The sequence below is a fragment of the Podarcis vaucheri genome (assembly GCF_965113315.1).
Source record: "Podarcis vaucheri genome assembly, chromosome: 14".
Taxonomy (NCBI): domain Eukaryota; kingdom Metazoa; phylum Chordata; class Lepidosauria; order Squamata; family Lacertidae; genus Podarcis; species Podarcis vaucheri.
In genome coordinates this window covers 54,828,855-54,846,484 of record NC_138752.1, presented here as the reverse complement: position 1 = coordinate 54,846,484, position 17,630 = coordinate 54,828,855, and the positions used below count along the sequence as shown (strand labels likewise).

General features: G+C 54.3%; 2 protein-coding genes across 2 annotated transcripts in view; both read right to left on the bottom strand.

The window, feature by feature from the left end:
• PAM16 (presequence translocase associated motor 16) lies at positions 1-4,845 on the bottom strand. Its single transcript, XM_082199966.1, has 5 exons — positions 4,715-4,845; positions 3,846-3,930; positions 2,644-2,780; positions 803-868; positions 1-157 (listed from the first exon to the last, which is right to left on the bottom strand). The coding sequence occupies exons 1-5, from the start codon at positions 4,715-4,717 to the stop codon at positions 65-67; spliced, it is 384 nt and encodes a 127-aa protein (XP_082056092.1). The 5' UTR covers positions 4,718-4,845; the 3' UTR covers positions 1-64.
• A 2,658-nt stretch (positions 4,846-7,503) lies between these two features.
• Positions 7,504-17,630, bottom strand: part of LOC309518981 (coronin-7-like) — a 119,209-nt gene continuing 109,082 nt past the window's right edge. Inside the window, exons 17-28 of the mRNA XM_082199662.1 lie at positions 17,135-17,243; positions 16,791-16,877; positions 15,909-16,051; positions 15,021-15,125; positions 14,613-14,698; positions 13,588-13,726; positions 12,633-12,722; positions 11,826-11,942; positions 10,533-10,668; positions 9,134-9,225; positions 8,564-8,650; positions 7,504-8,103 (exon numbers count right to left, since the gene is read on the bottom strand). Of these exons, the coding sequence (XP_082055788.1) occupies positions 8,098-8,103; positions 8,564-8,650; positions 9,134-9,225; positions 10,533-10,668; positions 11,826-11,942; positions 12,633-12,722; positions 13,588-13,726; positions 14,613-14,698; positions 15,021-15,125; positions 15,909-16,051; positions 16,791-16,877; positions 17,135-17,243 (1,197 nt within the window). The 3' untranslated portion in view covers positions 7,504-8,097. The remainder of the gene's footprint in view (positions 8,104-8,563; positions 8,651-9,133; positions 9,226-10,532; positions 10,669-11,825; positions 11,943-12,632; positions 12,723-13,587; positions 13,727-14,612; positions 14,699-15,020; positions 15,126-15,908; positions 16,052-16,790; positions 16,878-17,134; positions 17,244-17,630) is intronic.

The window sequence follows — 17,630 nt, the reverse complement described above, 5'->3', positions numbered from 1 at the left end:
TACACAAGGGCAATTTATTGGCTAGCTATATTTTAGAGGGGGAGGCCGGTGGGAGTGGGCTCTGCTACGTGTCTGGCTTGCGCTCTGCGTCTTGTTCTCGCCGTTGCTGCGACTGGATCCGCAGCTCTTCGTCCAGGCGCTCCTTGGCTCTCACCACCTGCAGGGCACAGACTTGGCACTCAGTAGCTGCTGCTGCTGCTGCTCCAAAAAGACGGCAGGAGGCCAACACACACAGAGGGCGAGGGCAGCGGCTTTGCCAAGGGCATCCGCCAGAGGGCTTTGAAAACAGCTCAGGAGCAAGCAAGGAAAAGGGGTGGAGGAGGAAATCCCGGCTTTGGGGCCTCTTTGATCTCTGGGAACCCCAAGGAAATGAGGGGGCTTAGCTAGAAGGAAGTGGGCACAGGGCAGAGGTCACTCAGGTTGACACTTGGGACACACTGAATTTTATGTATTTTGGGTAAGTTTGGATCTCTGAAAACAATGCTCAGCTTGCCAATAAGCTACAAGAAAGGGAGGGAAGTCTCTTAATTGCATCCCCTCCACCTAAGGGACTGCCAGCCCTGAAAGCACAATTTTATTGTATTATTATAGATGATGATAATCCCTGACAGGGACTCATGGCAGCTTACAGATAAAACAAGAACAGCTAAAAACATAGGGGGAAATCACAATCTTTAAAAACAATAATCATTAATAGAAATATATGTATATATACGAACTTCTACGTGTGAGGGGAAGGAGCAATTTCCTGTGGCTTCCTAGGGGGAGGGGGCACGAGCACAGTTCCACCTCCCCAACTCACCTTGGACTGCAGGTAGAAAGAACCCCCCACGGATTTGTCGTTCACCTTGAATAAATGCTCGTAGTTCTGCCAAGGAAAAGCAAACAATACGCGCATGACCAAACTGCCCAGCGGCACGATTAATTGTCCTGTCCTTGCCACGCTCTGGGAAAACCGGTGGACCAAGGGAAGTAGGAGAGCAGCCCGGCTGGATTGGAAGGAAAGGGCCAGCGTTCTGCTCCCCTCGCGGGCTGCCCAGAGGCCTCCAGGGAGCCCACAAACAAGACCCCCTGCACCTGCCATGCACGCCACCCCCTGGTCTCTGCAGGTGGAGGTACCATTTAACTGTCATGGCTAATAAGCACGGGTGGCAATTTCCTCCTCTGTGAGTTTTAATTAATATCTTTTGAAGCTACCTAAGCCATGGAGGTGACTTGTGGCAGGGAGTTCCACTGATCCACAGCACTTCTTGATGTTGCTGGACTCGGGCTCCTATCAGTTGCAGCCATCCTGGCCAGGGGTGGAGTAGGGCTTAAGAGTGTCAGGCAGGGACCTGGGAGACCATGGTTTGAATCCCCATTCTGGCCACAGAAGCTCCCTGGGTGACTGGGCAACTGCCTCTCAGCCCAACCCACCTCACAGGGTTGATGTGAGGATTAAATGGGGGGGGAGGGGAGAACCATACGGGCCACCTCTAGCTCCTTGGAATAAAAATGCTGGGATATAAATCCAAGGAATAAACAAGCAACACCTGCAGGAAGGCTGCATGGCTCAGTTGTGAAGAGACTCAGCTTTGGGATCGGCCACTAAGTTCTAGCCCCATGAGAAATACTGCTTCCCGATGTGCCTCGTTAGGTTTCCACAGGGACCGGGGGACCCAAAGGGACATGAATGCCCACATGGGGGGAGGCTGCAAGGTCCCTGGTTCAATCTCACTGGCATCTCCAGGTCGGGCTGGGAGAGACTCCGGCCTGAAATCCTGGAGAGCCGCTGTGGCCTGTCAGTGGGACAGATTCATAGAATTGTAGAGTTGGAAGCCGACCCCCTTGCGACGCAGGAATCTTTCTGCTCAATGTGGTGCTCAAACCCACAACCCTCAGATTAAAATCAGTCTCATGCTCTACTGACTCTGAGCTCAGTGGACCAATGATCTGACTTGGTATAAATTATTATTATTATTATTATTATTATTATTATTATTATTATTATTATTATTATTATTACCCTGCCCATCTGGCTGGGTTTCCCCAGCAACTCAGGGCAGCTCCAAACAGAATATTATTATTAATAATAAAGCAATCAAACATCAAAAACTTCCCTAAACAGGGCTGCCTTCAGATATCTTCTAAGAGTCAGATAGTTGTTTATTTCCTTGACATCTGACAAGAGGGTGTTCCACAGGGTGGGCGCCACCACCGAGAAGGCCCTCTGCCTGGTTCCCTGTAACTTCACTTCTGGCAGGGAGGGAACCGTCAGAAGGCACTCAGAGCCTCAGTGTCTGGGCTGAATGATGGGGGTGGAGAGGCTCCTTCACGACTACTGGGCCGAGGCCGTTTAGGGCTTTCAAGGTCAACACCAACACTTTGAATTGTGCCTGGAAACATACTGGGAGCCAGTGTAGGTCTTTCAGGACCAGTGTTATATGGTCCTGGCGGCCATTCCCAGTCACCAGTCTTGCTGCCACATTGTGGATTAATTGTAGTTCCCGGGTCACCTTCAAAGGCAGCCCTACATAGAGCACATTGCAGTAGAACAGTTTCCTGTATCCCTATACAAAAGCTCTGAAAGCAGAATTGTGGGTCTCAATCACCAAGGAATGAGCCTTGTACTCTCCCCAACAAGCCTTAAAAGTTGGTATTTACCTTCTGAATGTCCTCTGGGTTGAGCTTGCAGACGTTGAGGATCTGCTGGGCCTCCTGCAGGCTGAGGCCAGAGATGCTGGAGGCTGCTTCCGACTGAGGCCCTGAGCGCCCTCGCGCGTCTGCCGCTGCTTGGCTGGCTGCTTGGAAAGAGGGCCTCGGTTACCCCACTCTGGATGGTGGGGCTGGCAGTGCTCATGACGCAAATGGGCTCAAGGTGGCCTTGCCAGCTGGGCTGTCCTTGGGAGCTGCCCAGCCCAGGGTCACAAGGCTGGTGTTGGCCAACCCAGAACTTGGGAGACGTCAGTGACAGCTACTTGGGACCCTCACAGGGAAAGCCACGGGCCACATTGCGCCAGGTCAACGAAGCGCGGGAAGGCCCTGGGAGCAAGAGAGGCAGCCCACAGCGTCTCCCCCCCCCCAAGAAGCATGGCAGAGGAGAAGGGGCAACCGCATGACACTTGCTGCAGGAATTTATGCATAGGTTTGGGGGGTTTGCCCTCCAGCAGATATCATGCACATGCAGCCCACTACCAAAATCAGCACAATCACGTTTGTGACTTCTGTGATTTGTCCCCACAAAACACTTCATCACAGTTTCTTCCTATCTATTTATTCCAAGGGCCTCTGCTACACAATACCAAATGTAACAATTCCCTGATCAATGTATCTATGTACTGGCTCACTGGGAAAACTTCAGAAATTCATATAGACATGTGAGCTCAGCAGCTCCTCCGCCTGAGTGATAATTCCTGGTATCCTGATACCTGAGTGCCAGACAGGTAGCCATTCCAGAAATAGCAAACCCAGATGAAGACAAAAGTGTGTGATGAGCTTGGCTGGGAAACAGGGAAATGTAAAGATCTCTTTTGTTCCACTTGGTGGGTGTTTGGTGGAGGGCAAGGGGAACCATGGGGCAGGGTCCAGGATGCTCAGATTACGGCCACCAGACCGCCCCTTTCATTACGTAACCGTGATGTAGTTTTTTTTGGGGTGTAACATGGGGATGAGCAGCTAATAAAAGTTTGGGTTCTCTTTTGTTGGGGGCTTCCATCGTATTCCACCTTGTGGCAGGTGGGAGTCCTGTCGCGACAGTCTTCAATCAAGACCAAGCCTCCTGGCTGCTCTTTTGCTCTGGTATTCCTGGCTAGTGTCCTTGTTTTTTGTCCAAAGGAGCCCTCAGATTTCTCCGTTAACACACTCACCTGCGAACTCCTGCCGCAGCGCCCGGGCAAAGGCTCTGCCCACCACCTGCACCCCCACGAGAACGATCTGCGCCAGGTACTTGGCCTGCCAAGGGAAGAGTCACCAGGGTCAGGGCATTTGCCAGGCAGTTGCCACCCCTTCACGCTCTGTTGCTGTGCCACTCACTTGACCAGGTTGCTTCTGCCCTTGGGAACCAGCCCCCTTCAGTGCTCGGATGGCAATGGCCGCCAAGCTCCCCGGGTCTCTGTTCGGGGGGCAGCGCAAGGCCCACCCCAACCCCAAATGGGGATGCCAGGAAGCCGCGGGAAGGGGGGCGCTTAGTGGGGACCTGAAGTTCTCTCTGGGGGGGGGCAGAGGAAGAAGCCCTGGTCAGGGGGCGGGGGAGGGGGGAGGAAGAGGAGGCCCAGGAGGCTGGAGACTTCGCTCAGCCCTGGCCAGGGAGGTGAGGAAGGAAGGAGGGACAGAGGGCAAAGCAGGGGGGGGGGTGGGCTCACGCTGCACGCACGTCAAGGGACCCCCGGGGGTCATCTAGTTCAGCCCCCTGCCACATTTCGGCCCCACGTGGTGCTCGAACCCGCGACCCCGGGGTCCAGAGACTCGAGAGGCGCCAAGTCTCTCTCTGGGCAGCGGGAAGCAAATAAGGGAGGCGGCGTGGGAGGGGGGGGGCAAAGGGAGCCCCGGACGCCTGGGTCCCTTCCTGGGGCTCCGAGGGAGGGGGCGGGGGCCAGGGAGGCCTCGAGGGTCCCCTCCGTGTGGGGCTGAGCGGGGGGGGGCGCACTGCTCGGACGCCTGGGTCCCTTTCCCGAGGGGGGCGGGCGAGGGGCCCCCGCACCCCTCCCTCCCCCCTCTCCGCCCCCCCCCGACTCACCATGCCTCTCCCTCCTTCCCTCCCTCCTCCCTCCTCGGGCGGCCCAAGGGCGAGATGATCCGGCGGCTCCCGGGGAAGGAGGGCACCATAGAGACGAGCCGGGCCGGACGGAGAGGCCCCTTCCGCCTTCGCGACCGGAAGCGGAGCCCGTAGCGGCCTTGGGGCCTAGAGCGCCGCCCCGGGGTGGAGGGCGGCCCCTGGCGGCCGGGAGGCGCGCGCAATCCCGGGATCCCTGCCGAGTTGGAAGGAAAGGGCCACCTAGGGGCCATCTAGTCCAGCCCTCTAAAGCAGGCCTGGCAGGCGGCCTCTTTCTGAAAGCCTCCCGCGAAGGAGAGTCCACTCCCCCACCGTATGAGGAGCTGGAGCCATGGAAGTGCAGACTTAGGAGGGGCACCCAGAGGCCATCTAGTCCAGCCCGGCAACGCAGGCAGCGGGGACGGGGTGAAGCGGCGCCTGCGCGCCCGGCTGTTAAAAGCACAGGAGCAGAGGGTGGGAATGTAAAAAAGTGGAAAACGTCTGGGAAATGATATATAATGAGATGAAAAAGATGTTGAAATATACATTTATTAAGAAACCAGAAGCATTTTTACTCGGCATTGTAGGAGATGATATTAATAGACAGGACTGTAAATTGTGTTTATATGCAGCAAGAATATTATACGGCAGCAAGAATATTATTGGCACAAAAATGGAAGCAAGAAGAATTACCGGCGATAGAAGAATGGCGGATGAAATTCATGGACTATGCAGAACTGGATAAATTAACAGAAAGGATTCGAAACCTGCGGGACCAGAGATTCTTAGAAGACTGGAGTAAATATACAAACTATTTGAAAAGTAATTGTAGTGAATAGAATACGCTAGTAGGATTGCAAGATCTGTAAGGAGGATTATTTGAAATATTGCAAGAAAGACTATCAGGAGAACTATTAGTTAATGATAATTAAGAGTAATAGAGAAATTAAGAAATGTAGAATAAGTGATAAAGAACGGAAAATCATCAGAGGTTGTTGATGGAAGTCTAAAATATTGTATAAGCTAAGGAGTTATGTTGAATGATTGTTGAAAATGATATGTAAAAAATCCCAAAAAAAAGTATGATAAAAAAGAAAATAATAATAATAAGGTGGCAACTCTGCCGGTGGCACCAGACTAGCAGGCACAGCAAAGGGTGGCATTTTCTTCAGGGAACAACGTCCGAGCCTCCAGGGGGCCTGGCTGCAGTCGGAGCAGAGCAGGCAGCCCCGTCCAGCAGTCCAGCGCCCAGTTTCCCCCCGCGCCAGCCGGTCCTTCCTGGGACCTCTCTCTCTCCTCCGTGGGTTGCACTGGTGCCCTTTGGGCAGTCCTCCCTTCCTTTTGAATGGCGCTTTCCCACCCTCCCCAAGTTCAGGACACCTGGGGCCTTTGCAGGTCTTTGCTTACCTTTAAGAAAACAAAATTGTACGTGGAACTGCGCAACCAGTCTCAACCGTGTTTCATGGTTTGGGGATTTGGAGTAGGTTGAAAATGTGTGTGTTGCGGCTGGACCCACAAGCCCCCCCCCCCAGCGCACACCCACAAGGTCAAGCGAGGACACAGCTAAAGGAAAAGGCTTTGGGGTGGAATATAGGGGGAAGCTGCCCTGTCCACTTCCAAAAGAGAGAACAAAGGAGGTTCTGCTTTATCGTGGGAAAGCCTTTCCTTTTATTATGGTTTTTCCTTTCCTGACTCCTCTAACCACAAGGGCAAATTTTATGTTTAATACGGCTGCTTTGCACGAAAGCAAAAGAAGAAAAAGAGCTGTTTTGATGCAAACGCTGCATCCTTTGGAACAGGGGTCAGCAAACTTTTTCAGCAGGGGGCCGGTCCTCTGTCCCTCAGACCTTGTGGGGGGGGGGCGGACTATATTTTTTTGGGGGAAATGAACGAATTCCTATGCCCCACAAGTAACCCAGAGATGCATTTTAAATAAAAGGACACATTCTACATGCTGATTCCTGGAACATCTGCGGGCTGGATTGAGAAGGTGATTGGGCTGGATCCATCCCCCAGGCCTTCGTTTGCCTACGCATGCTTTGGAAGGACAGGAGCAAAATGAAAGTATAGAAAGTACAGACAGGTGAGGACTCTGTCCCCAGGTGGGAAAAAAAAACCATGCTTACAATGTGCTCCGGTGTACGCGAAGTCCTCTTACATGCACATTTATAGTGGATTTAAATCTCTGGTCCGATTATTCCTGGATTGGGATGAATCTGAATTTAATGGGGGTGAAGAGCAGCTGCCAGTTGTTAGAGGAGGAGCTCATGGGGCAACCCCAAAAGGAATTGAGGCACGAGGGGCTTCAAACCCACAGGAATCTCCTGCGTGGACGAGCCCAGGATTTGTCACCGGAAAAACCCAGGATTCCTGAGCCTGACTTCTTTCTTGACCTGACCAGCTGCTTCTGGACTTTGATCATAAGAAAAGCCCTGCTGGATCAGGCCCAAGGGCAACAGCGCACAGGAAGTAAGGAAGGCAGGCCTTTGCTGACATGGAGGAGGAAGTGAGAAGTAGTTCACCCCGGGATAGTGGCACCCCTTTCCCCCGGCACAGAAGCCACAGCCCCCCGGCCCGAAAGTCTGCAAGGGAGAACCAGGGTCTGTAAGGCATGTGGGGCCGCAGGGGCCTGTGTGACACCAGCACCCGTTCCGAGGTGCAGAAAGGGCTACCAGGCTGGGACAGGTGCTCTCCATCCCTCGGGGGGGGGAGAGAAGAGTCGCTTTGGGGAGAAGGCTGGTGTTTTGAATAACAGACACAAGAGGCAAAAGAGCTGAAATCGACATTCTTTCAAGTTACACTGGCAGGGCAGACACAGAAGGCGAGCTTTGCTCCGGGACAAGCCTGGCGAGGCAACCCTAGAGATGCAGGGGGCAGAGGAAGCCTCCCAAGCAGCCTTCCTCCGCTCCCGAACGAGTTTGGAGACCCCCAAAGCCACACGTCCCTCGTGGATGGGCCCTCCAGAGGGGCTGGGGGCCTGGCAGGCACACGGCAGGTCCAAAAGTCGACCTGGGCTCAGCAGCCAGAAGTGCCAGTCAGACGGTCAACGTGGAAGCCGAGGCAAACTTCTGCCTGGGGGGGCAAGAAGCAGGGCAGCAGCCCAGACAAAGGAGGGTCCAGGGGGAGGAAAGAAGATTCAGCGGGCAGGATCTCCGTGGCATCTTCGTCGAGGCGTGGGCAGGCGGTGGCCCAACCCAGGGTGGCAGTGTTGGCGCAGGGGGGGGGGAGCGGAGCCTGGAAGTCAGCCTGCTCCTCCCAGGGGGGGCTGAGGTCTGGGCACCCTCCAGTCCACGGAGGAGAGGGTGGCTGCAGGGGGTCATTCGGGCAGTAAGGCCACTGCGTGTGGTCCCTGGTCGAAGCGTCCGCCGTTAGTCCTACGGAGCAGGAGAGGGAGAGAGAGGAGGGATGGATGGATGGGAGAAGCCAGACTGGCCACTTCTCTGGGGCGTCTCTTGCTCTGGGGTTGCTGGGAAGGGCACCCCTGCCCACAAGACCACCCTTGCCAACTTGGGAGGGGAAGGGACACGGGATATACCCCAGAGGCCACCAGCCCCCCAAGCCTAGCCCTGGGATGGGGAGGGGGACATAGCTGTCAACATTTCCTTTTTTTAAAGGAAATTCCCTTATACCGAATAGGATTCCTTGCAAGAAAAGGGAAAAGATGACAGCTATGGAGGGGGAACAAAGCTGCGGAGGATCAGAGCCCCCTGGTGGGTTACAGCGCAGAGCTGGGGGCAGAAGCAGCCCCAAGGCACCAGGATGGGCACAGGTGGACGGGCACGGCTCTCTCCCCAGGGCATGGCGCTTCTGGGGGGGCTCCTGCCCAGCTCTTACCCACTCCTCTTCATCCACTCCTTCGAAGGCGTCCTGAGGCAGGGGGTCGTCTCGGTTGCCCAGCTTGGCCACCATGGCATTCAGGAGCTGCAGGGGAGCCAACCGTTGCCAGGATGTGGGCACGAGAAGGGCTAATGCGTCTGCCACCCCCAAGACCTCCCCCCTCCTCATGGTGCCCCCTCAACACTCCTCTGTGGGGCGTATTTCTATCCCTCCTTTTTCTCCCTGAGGAGCTCAAGAGGGCGGCCGTGGGTCGCCTTCTCCCCCTCTAATCCGCCCAACAACCCTGTGAGGGAGGCTCGGCTGAGAGGTCACCTTGCGATCTTCACCACCAAGTGGGGATTTGAGCCCTCGTCTCTCCTAGCCGGACACTAACCACCATGCCACACTGCCTCTCACCTGCTCCGTGGTCTTTTGGAGATGCAGTTGTTGAGTCTGAGGTGCCTCCCCAGGTTGCATTTGCCTTGCCCCCCAGTGCCAAGGCTGTGGGCATCAGGGAGAGCTTGCCAGCCCCCTCCCCTCTTCCCCTGCCTCCCCAGCCAGAGATGCCACCCCCCTCAGGGTCCTCACCTCCTCCTTCTTCTGCTCGTCCGACTTCTCTTCCAGGTAGACGGAGGACGGCACGTATTTCCGGCTGGGAGCCTCCTTCGGGGCTTCGCTCACTGCGGAAGGAGGTGGCATGGCAGGTCAGCGGCTGAAGGGGCCTGGAGGCAGATCGCCAGGGGGCCCTTTCCTCAGCCGCAAACCCACCTGGGGTCTCTCCAACACAGGAATGGCCTTTTCATGGCCGGAGGGGAAACCCAGCGGGGGGGGGGGCTTTCTGTCTTCTGAGATGCTGTGCCCCCAGCAAAGGTTCTCTGTGATTTCCTCAATGCCACCCCTTCACACAGCCAGCCAAAGGGGATTCCTGCCCCCTTTCACTGAGGCTCCTTGGAGGTCTTTAAGCAGAGCTCAGGTGGCCAGCTGCCAGGGATGCTTTGGCTGTGATTCCTGCCCTGGAAGGGGGGGGGGGAACTAGATGACTCTAGGGCTTCTCTGGGAAGAACTATGGAGAAAGAACTGGACACTTACAGCCTGTGAAGTACTGAGGGAAAATCTAATCAAGATGTTTTATACATGGCACTTAATACCTACCAAAATAGCTAAAATGCATATGACAAAAACAAATCTGTGCTGGAGGTGTGGTAAAACAGAGGGGACACTTATACATGTTTGGTGGACCTGTGAAAAAACCAAAAGCTTCTGGAATATGGTATATGACAAGCTTTAAAAAATGTTTAAGTATAACTTTATGAAAAATATAGAAGCTTTTCTACTAGGGATAACAGACACAGGTATAGCAAGAGAAGATCAGAAGATATTCCTCTATGCCACAGGAGCGGCAAGGATCCTAACTGCTAAAAACTGGAAAAAATAAACTTTGCCAACAAAAAGGGAAGGGCAAGACAAACTGTTAGAGTATATTGAACTGGCTAGATTAACAGAGGCAATGAGAGATCACACTAGACAAGAATTTCAAAAAGCATGGGGGAAATGCAGAAAATACTTCACAAAACAGCGCCCTAAAATACATACCTGGACTTGTTTCGATTAATGTCTGCAGGAGACTTTGTGGATATTTAAGTTATAATTAGAAAAATCTTAATAATTGTTCATAAAAGAAACAGCTTATAAGAAGTAAATAAGGAGGCCAGATACAGGAGAAAGGAAGTCTTTTATTTGGTTGTTTGTATTGTTGTATGTTATGCTTATTGTATGTTATGTTCACGTCTAATGAGGGTGGATTTCTGTATTGGGGGTAGGGGTTTATGTTATGTTGTAAATAAAACTTCCAATAAAATTAAAATAAATAAATAAATAGATGACTCTAGGGGTCCCTTTCCAGCTCTACGATTCTATAAACCCTGAACTCTCTGCAACAGCAAACCCCCCCCACTGATGCGCTCCCCCTCGCCCCCCTGCCACCTACCTGGGGTCATGTCTTTCGGCCGGAGGCTGACCTTGCGGTGCTGACCGTCGGAGCCGCCCAGCCAGGCAGCGGCCGACAGGACCGGTTCCCACCGCACCTCCGTGGGAGGATACAGGTCATCCTGGAAGAACTCTTTCTGTGGGGAGAAGGGGCAGGACAGGAGCACGGAGGGCATCAGTCCGTGGGTCACTCAGCCTGCGTACCCCACATGGTGGGAAGGTTCGGGAGAGAGAAAGGATTCATTCGTGCAGAGCCTAACCTGTGGAACTCCCTCCCACCGGAGATGGCGATGATGACCCCTGACTTTAAAAGAGGACGAGACAAAATCATGGAGGGGAGGGCTGCTTAAAGCCATCCAGGTTGGGGGGCTCCTGGGGCAGCTGCTTCCATAGTTTCCCTGTGTGTAGGAATGATTGCTGGGTGAGGAGCACACTCCCCGCCCGCGGGCAGCCTCAGCTGCCTCCATGCGTGACCTTGGGGTGAGGGACACACTCCCCCTCACAGATAAAGCCACAGCTGTCTGAACATCTTGCCCTGTCTAACCTCTTGCCATCTCAGTAGTCTGCGGTGTCCTGTCTGTGACCTTTGTCTCCTTCGTCATACATGTCATGTGCAAGGGGAAAATGACGCAGTGGAAACAGGTGCCAAAATAACTTTGTACCACCCCACGATCTCGGGACTGGAAGATGTGTAAAGGTCACAGCCCAAAATGTATCTGCTTGGGTTTGCATATTTGTGTCAATAAAAGGAGCCTCCACAGAGCTGGCCGGCAGCTTGCTTGCAGCTCACCTGTGCGCAGCTCACCTGCATTATCAGCTCCTGCCTCATGTGTGCCAGGTGAAGCAGTCCTTCCTTTTATCTGCCCTGAATCTGTGGAACTTCCTCCCACAAGAGGCAGGGGTGCCTACCAAGCTAGATGGCTTGAAAAGAGGATTTTGCAAATTCCTGGAGGAGGAGGAGAGGGCTCTGGGTTGCTCCTAGCTGGGATGGCTAGGAGTGGAGTAATTTGTCTCTCTTCCTTTTGGTCCCTGGCCAGCGATGGACGCTGAGACACTCAGGTCCTGCTGTGAATCCTCGCCCAGCTGGGCCTGTTCCAAAAAGGAGCGGGGTCACTCTGGGAAGCTTGCAGAGATGCCAGCTTGGGGTGGCATTGTGGCTGGGGGTGGGCAGGCAAAGGGGCATGGCATTATTCGGAGAGGGTGACGAGACCTTTCGTGGTGCTGCCTCTATAGTCTGAGCCTTTCCTCCTCCTCCCCTGCCAGAGACCAAGGGCCCAGAGGCCCAGTACCCTACCTTCACCCGGGGCACCCGGAAGGCCACGGGCTCAATGGAGGTCTGGCGGAGGCGCAGGGCTCTGGCAATCTCCACTTCCCGAACGTCACACTCCGTCTTGGGCAGGAACTGGTAGCCCTGCGGAAGTCAAGGGGTCAGGACCTTGCGAGGACACCTGTCCCAGAGCGCGGCTGCAAGGCCACCGCAATGCCCTCTGTGCCTCCCAGGGTCTTTGGAAGTGAAGCAGGGGGCACATCTGGGCACCCACCACACGCCAATTCGCACTCAACCCTTGGGGTTGTTCCTCCGGTGACTCCACAAGTGCTCTGCCCAGAACAACCACAAGAGGGCAGGCCAGAAGCAGGTTTGGCAGACCAGATAAGGGGGCAGAGAGGAGGAGTCAGCCCCCTGGAACTTCACTGCCCCAAAGGATGCAGTTCTGGTTTGTCACAGGGACTGATGCCCGTTCCCCTTGGCATTCCCAGTAACAGCTCAAGAGGCTGCTGGATTCCTGCTCATTCTGTCTCCCACCCCTGCGTTTCCCTGGCCCCCACTCCAAGTTCAGGGGTCCTCCCCACTTGAGCCTGGAGATTTTGCTGACAGCTACTCTGTGGGCATTTTCTCCTCATCTCCAAATCTTGCAAATCCACATTCTTTCCAAGCCATAGCCCTAATGGCTGCAGAGGAAAGCCCAGAGAGGTGGACTGAATCGAACAAAGACTCCCCCGGGGCAAAGGGGGGTGACTTCCCTTACTGCACGTGGCTCCATCTCTCCCAGGGACATAACTGCTGCCTAGATCCCCCCCCCCCGCACCGCTGCCACCTTACCTTATGGGGATCACTGGACGGGAAGCTGTTGCACTCCAGGAAGAAGGGTGCCTCTGGGACCACCTCGTAGATGTACACCCTGGTGTCACCCTAAACATGTGGCAGAGAGGAGAGGCTTTGAAGGGTGGGGGGCAGCCTGCCTTTCCTGAGCAAGGGGGGCGGGGCGGTCTGGGATCCAAGTCAGAAGGAATGGGGGCAGGGAAGGTACCAAGAAAAGGGGGGGGGGGCTGGGCTCACATCAGGGTCAGAAGGGGCTGCTCACCCAGCCAGGCTCATGGTGGCCAAGCCCCTCCGGGACTCAGCGCCAGGAGGCTGGCATGACTCTTCCCACCCCCAGATCTGGAAAGTTAACAAAATAGACCCTGTGCTACCCAAGAAACAAAGAACGGGTTTTCTAAAGTTTGGGATCCATTTAAGCAAATGCGTTGAAGCCACCCTTCCGTCGAGGCTCCTATGGAAAAAGCTCCTTGGCTCACGTGCTTATGAAGGACCACCGTCTGGAAATATAATGCTGTTTTGGGAAATTCCACCCACTCCCTCCTTTCTCCTCAAGGCCTTCCTTCCTTCCTTCCTTCCTTCCTTCCTTCCTTCCTTCCTTCCTTCCCCTTCTTGCTTTGATTTCCCCCCTTTGTTGTTGTTATTGCTTGTTGCATATTAGAAGTGAAAATAAAAACAATTGCAAGGAAAGGAAAGAGAAAAAGGAAAGAGCGAGGCTGCTTACCCAGCCCAGCCCCTGGTGGGGGGCAGCAACTGCGGACTTCAGCAACAAACAACAGCCCCCCTCCCCAGTTCCTTGCTTTCCCCCCTTTCCTGTCAGCCAGAGAGATGCTCTAGGTCTGCCCGGTTGCTCTAGGTCTGCCCGGCATCTTCTCACCCCCCGCCGGCCTGACCCTGCAGGCCATTTCTGCTGCTGCCGCTCCTGGAGGATCAGGGCCAGCCCGCCCACCCCGCTCACCTTGCCCGTGAGGAAGACCACGCTGGTGTCTGCATCGTAGAAGGGGATGAGGGTGGATGGCGAGACATCGAGGCCAACCGTGGCCACCGGTGGCCCCAGAGACTCCGCCGGGTGGAGGGAGAGCTGTCGCTCACTGCGGCTGCGGGAGGAGGAGGAAGAGATGCTGCTGGGATCGGGGCCGGCTGGGGCTCCTGGGAGGCAGCATTGGAAGGAGGGGGGGCCCGGCATTTTTTCATCTCCGCCAAGCTAAGCAGTTGGCCCCTTATCTCTCTCGCCCTGACCTAGCCACTGTGATCCACGCAATGGTCACCTCCAGACTGGATTATTGTAACTCGCTCTACTTGGGCCTGCCCTTGAGACTGACCCAGAAACTCCAGCGGGTGCAGAACGCCGCAGCGAGACTCCTTATGGGGTCATCGCTGCAGGATCACATTCATCCAGTGCTATACCAGCTGCACTGGCTCCCGGTGGAGTACAGGATCAGGTTCAAGGTGCTGGTTATAACCTTTAAAGCCCTATACAGCCTAGGACCCTTGTACATACAGGACTGCCTCATCTGTTATGTCCCACAGAGGACCTTACGGTCTTCAAATAAAAACATCTTCGAGATCCTGGGCCACAGGGAGGTTAGGCTGGCCTCGGCCAGAGCCAGGGCCTTTTCGGCTGTGGCCCCGAACTGGTGGAACGCTCTGTCCCAAGAGACTAGGGCCCTGCGGGACTTGACATCTTTCCACAGGGCCTGCAAGACAGAGCTGTTCCACCAGGCCTTTGGCCCAAGGCTCAGTCTGACCCCCTCTCTCCTTCTGTAATCCTCGTAGAACTCTAACCCAATGGTTGCCATTAATTTGATTCTGAATTGATTTTAGAATGTATTTTAATTAATTGACTGTGTGATTTTATGTACACTGTGCTATTTTTACTTGTTAGCCGCTCTGAGCCCAGCTTTGGTCGGGGAGGGCGGGATACTAATAATTTATTATGATGATGATGATGATGATGATGATGATGATGATTATTATTATTACCTGTCAAAGCCCGACACTAGCAGGTATTTGCCTCCGCATACCCAGACGATGCGAGCACCCCGTCCACCTTCGGGCCCCGGGCCCTCCTGTGAAGAGAGACGGATGCCTCAGAGAGCAGGGGCCATGGCTTATCTCTAGGTCCTCCCCCCCAAGACAGGAAACAGGGGCTGCCAACACAGCCCTCCAGGGCTGACCCTTGGCACTCTCCCCAGGGTGAGGCCACCTGCTTCTCCGCCAAGCCCTCCCTCGTAGGAACCTGGGAAACTGCCTGACACAGAGTCAGAACATCGGCCCACCCACCCCAGCATTGCCTGCACTGACTGGCAGCAGGGAGAGCATGCCCCCCCTCTCCCGCTCCCCCTCCTCACCTCTGTGCGTCTCTTCCTGCCAAGCATCCCCGCGACTCACCTGCAGGGGCTGGGAAGCTTTTCGGGGCTCGTAGACCCTCACTCGGCCATCCTTGCAGACGGTGGCCAGGCGGCGTCCATCGGGGCTCCAGGCCAAGCTGAAGATCTGAAAGGCCCCCAAGAGGTCAGTCCCTGCACTCTGGGGGGCTGGGCCAGTCCCAATCCTTGGGCACCAGGGGGCTCCCTCCAGGTCCAGCGTCCTCTGAAGGGCACTTCTGGCGCCTCTCCACACACCTTGGCTGGCTTTCATTTTAACATGGCAGGCTGTGCCCTGTGGAACTCCCTGCCACTAGAGGGTGAGGCAGGAACCCTCCTTCCCTCCCTCTGTGCAGATGCCTTTTTAAAAATTTACATTATTTTTGACAGGCCTTTGTAATACAGTGCAACCTCGGCTGTCGAACACAATCCGTTCCGACTTCCGAAACATTCGACGACCAAGGTGCAACGGATGGACGGCAAATTCCACTGAGAAAATGGAGAAACGCAACTCGGAAGACGTTTGACTTCCGAGGCGCGTTTGAAAATGGAAGCATTCACTTCCGGGTTTTCGGCGTTCAGGTTCTGAAACATCCAGCTTCCGAGACGCTCAAAAACTGAGGTTCCGCTATATTAACTTTCCCTTTTAGCTGCTAGGAATTGTTATTTTTTACAGACTCCTTTGTTGATTTTATTCTCATACACTGCAATACCACCTGGAAATCTTTTTGAATATAAAATTGTGGATTATAAGTATGCAAATGGGGGTAAAGTCACCAAGGGGGGGTTGTTGTTTGGCATGAACTGGTGGCGCATGGAGGGGGCTGAGACCTCCCTCTGCTGGTTCTGCTGCCGCCCCCCCCCCCCCCGTTGCAGAAACAGAGGAGCCAAGCTGCTTGCTGCGCCTTCCTACCTGGTCCCTGTGTCCCTCCATCCTCAGCACCTGCCCGCCAGAACGCAGGTCCCAGATCCGGATGCTCATGTCATAGGATGAGGAAGCCAGGATATCCGCAGCCAGGGGGTGGAACTGGATGGAGTAGATCTTCTCCGTGTGGCCTGGGGGGGGGAGAGAAGACGCCTGTTAGCTGGCCTCTAAGCTGGTCAAACCCCCTCAGGCCAGGGGACCAAGGGAGAGAAAAGCCGGGCAGGGAAATGATATACAATGAATTGAAGAAAATGTTAAAAATGATTTTTGTAAAAAAAAACCCAGAAGCCTTTTTATTAGGTATTTTAGGTCAAGACATACCAAAAGAAATGAGGACTTTATTTATGTATGCCACTACAGCAGCGAGAATGTTGATTGCACAAAACTGGAAGACTGGAGAAACACCAACTAAAGCACAATGGCAAGAGAAGTTGATGAACTAGGCAGAACTGGCAAAAGTGACATAAAAAGACAACAGAGACTTTGAAAAAGATGGGGAACCGTTCATCTTGTATTTGCAGAAACAAAGAAAGGCTTGATGGCAGGATTTAAATAAACATCCACATTATTAGCATCAGGAAAGGTTTGGAAGATAGTGAAATAAGATGATATATTTAACTTTATTTTTATGTTTTTAAGGTTTGATGTTATGTTATTAATAACCTTTCCTGTTGAGAGATAGCAAAGCGGGCAAAAATAGAAACAAACCAGAAACGCAAATTGGGGAAAGTCTTGGAGGGGAGGGGAGGGAGGAGTATATAGTAAATGTTAAGAATTTGAGATGTATGTAATGAATGAAAATGGAAAATGGAAAAAAAAATTAAAAAGAAAAAAGGAAGAAAAAAGAAATGGGGGCAGGGGGAGTTTCACCTTGTAGAACCAATTCGGGCTCCACCATTGTCTTCTGAAGACCTCCCTCCTCGACTCTCCACAGCCGGATCCTGGCGTCTTCTCCAGCTGCGCCAGAGGAAACAAGGGGGCAAGTGTGAGAGCCCATTGTGCCATGCTGAGGGCGACCCTGGCTGCAGAGAACCCCCACCCCCACCCTGATGCCCGGCCCGGGGCCTGAGCCCAGACGATGCAGGACGGCAAGACGAGAGAACAGGGCTCTGGAGGAGTCTCGCTTCGGGAATTCCCTCAGGAAGTCCGGAGGCCAGTGGTGGCTTCTTGGTGGGCCCAGTAGCTGCTCTGGGGTGGGTGTGTGGGTCACATACCAATCGCCAGGCGCTGCAGGTCAAAGGGGTCCCAGCACAGGTCGGAAATGGGCGTCCCGTTCTGGATGGTGGGGAGCGATGTGTCTGGGAGGCGGCCTGGCTTGGAGAGCTGGGGAGGAGTGCAGGGTGAGTCTCTGAGAAAGGCAGGTGGGGGGCACTCTCCTCTACCCTCCCCTCAAGACGGGGGCCTTCACAGGCACGCCACTTCTGCCACCCCAGTGGGTATGGGATTGCTAAATCCATTGGAGCAGTCAAATACAACATTCCTGGTTTGCCTAGAGTGGACACAGACAGGGGGATGTTGATCCAGCCAGTTGAACTTCCTGTTACACCTGGTCGGGAGCATCCTCCCCCTGCGTGTGGCCAGGTAGGTGGGCGGGACCCTTGCAGACCCCACAAAAAGTCCAGTCACCCAGCCCTCTTCCTCTCTTGATGCTCCTCTCGTCCATTTTGGCCACTGGTCCTGATGCTGTCGGCTGGCTCTTGGCCAAGACAA

What these genes read in the sequence shown, in the direction of transcription:
- PAM16 (XM_082199966.1), bottom strand. An exon ending in GCTGCGGCAGGAGTTCGCAG is followed by an intron (nt 2,781 to 3,845) that starts GTGAGTGTGTTA and finishes CTTTCCAAGCAG; the next exon opens with CCAGCCAAGCAGCGGCAGAC. An exon ending in CTTTCTACCTGCAGTCCAAG is followed by an intron (nt 158 to 802) that starts GTGAGTTGGGGA and finishes TGTGCCCTGCAG; the next exon opens with GTGGTGAGAGCCAAGGAGCG.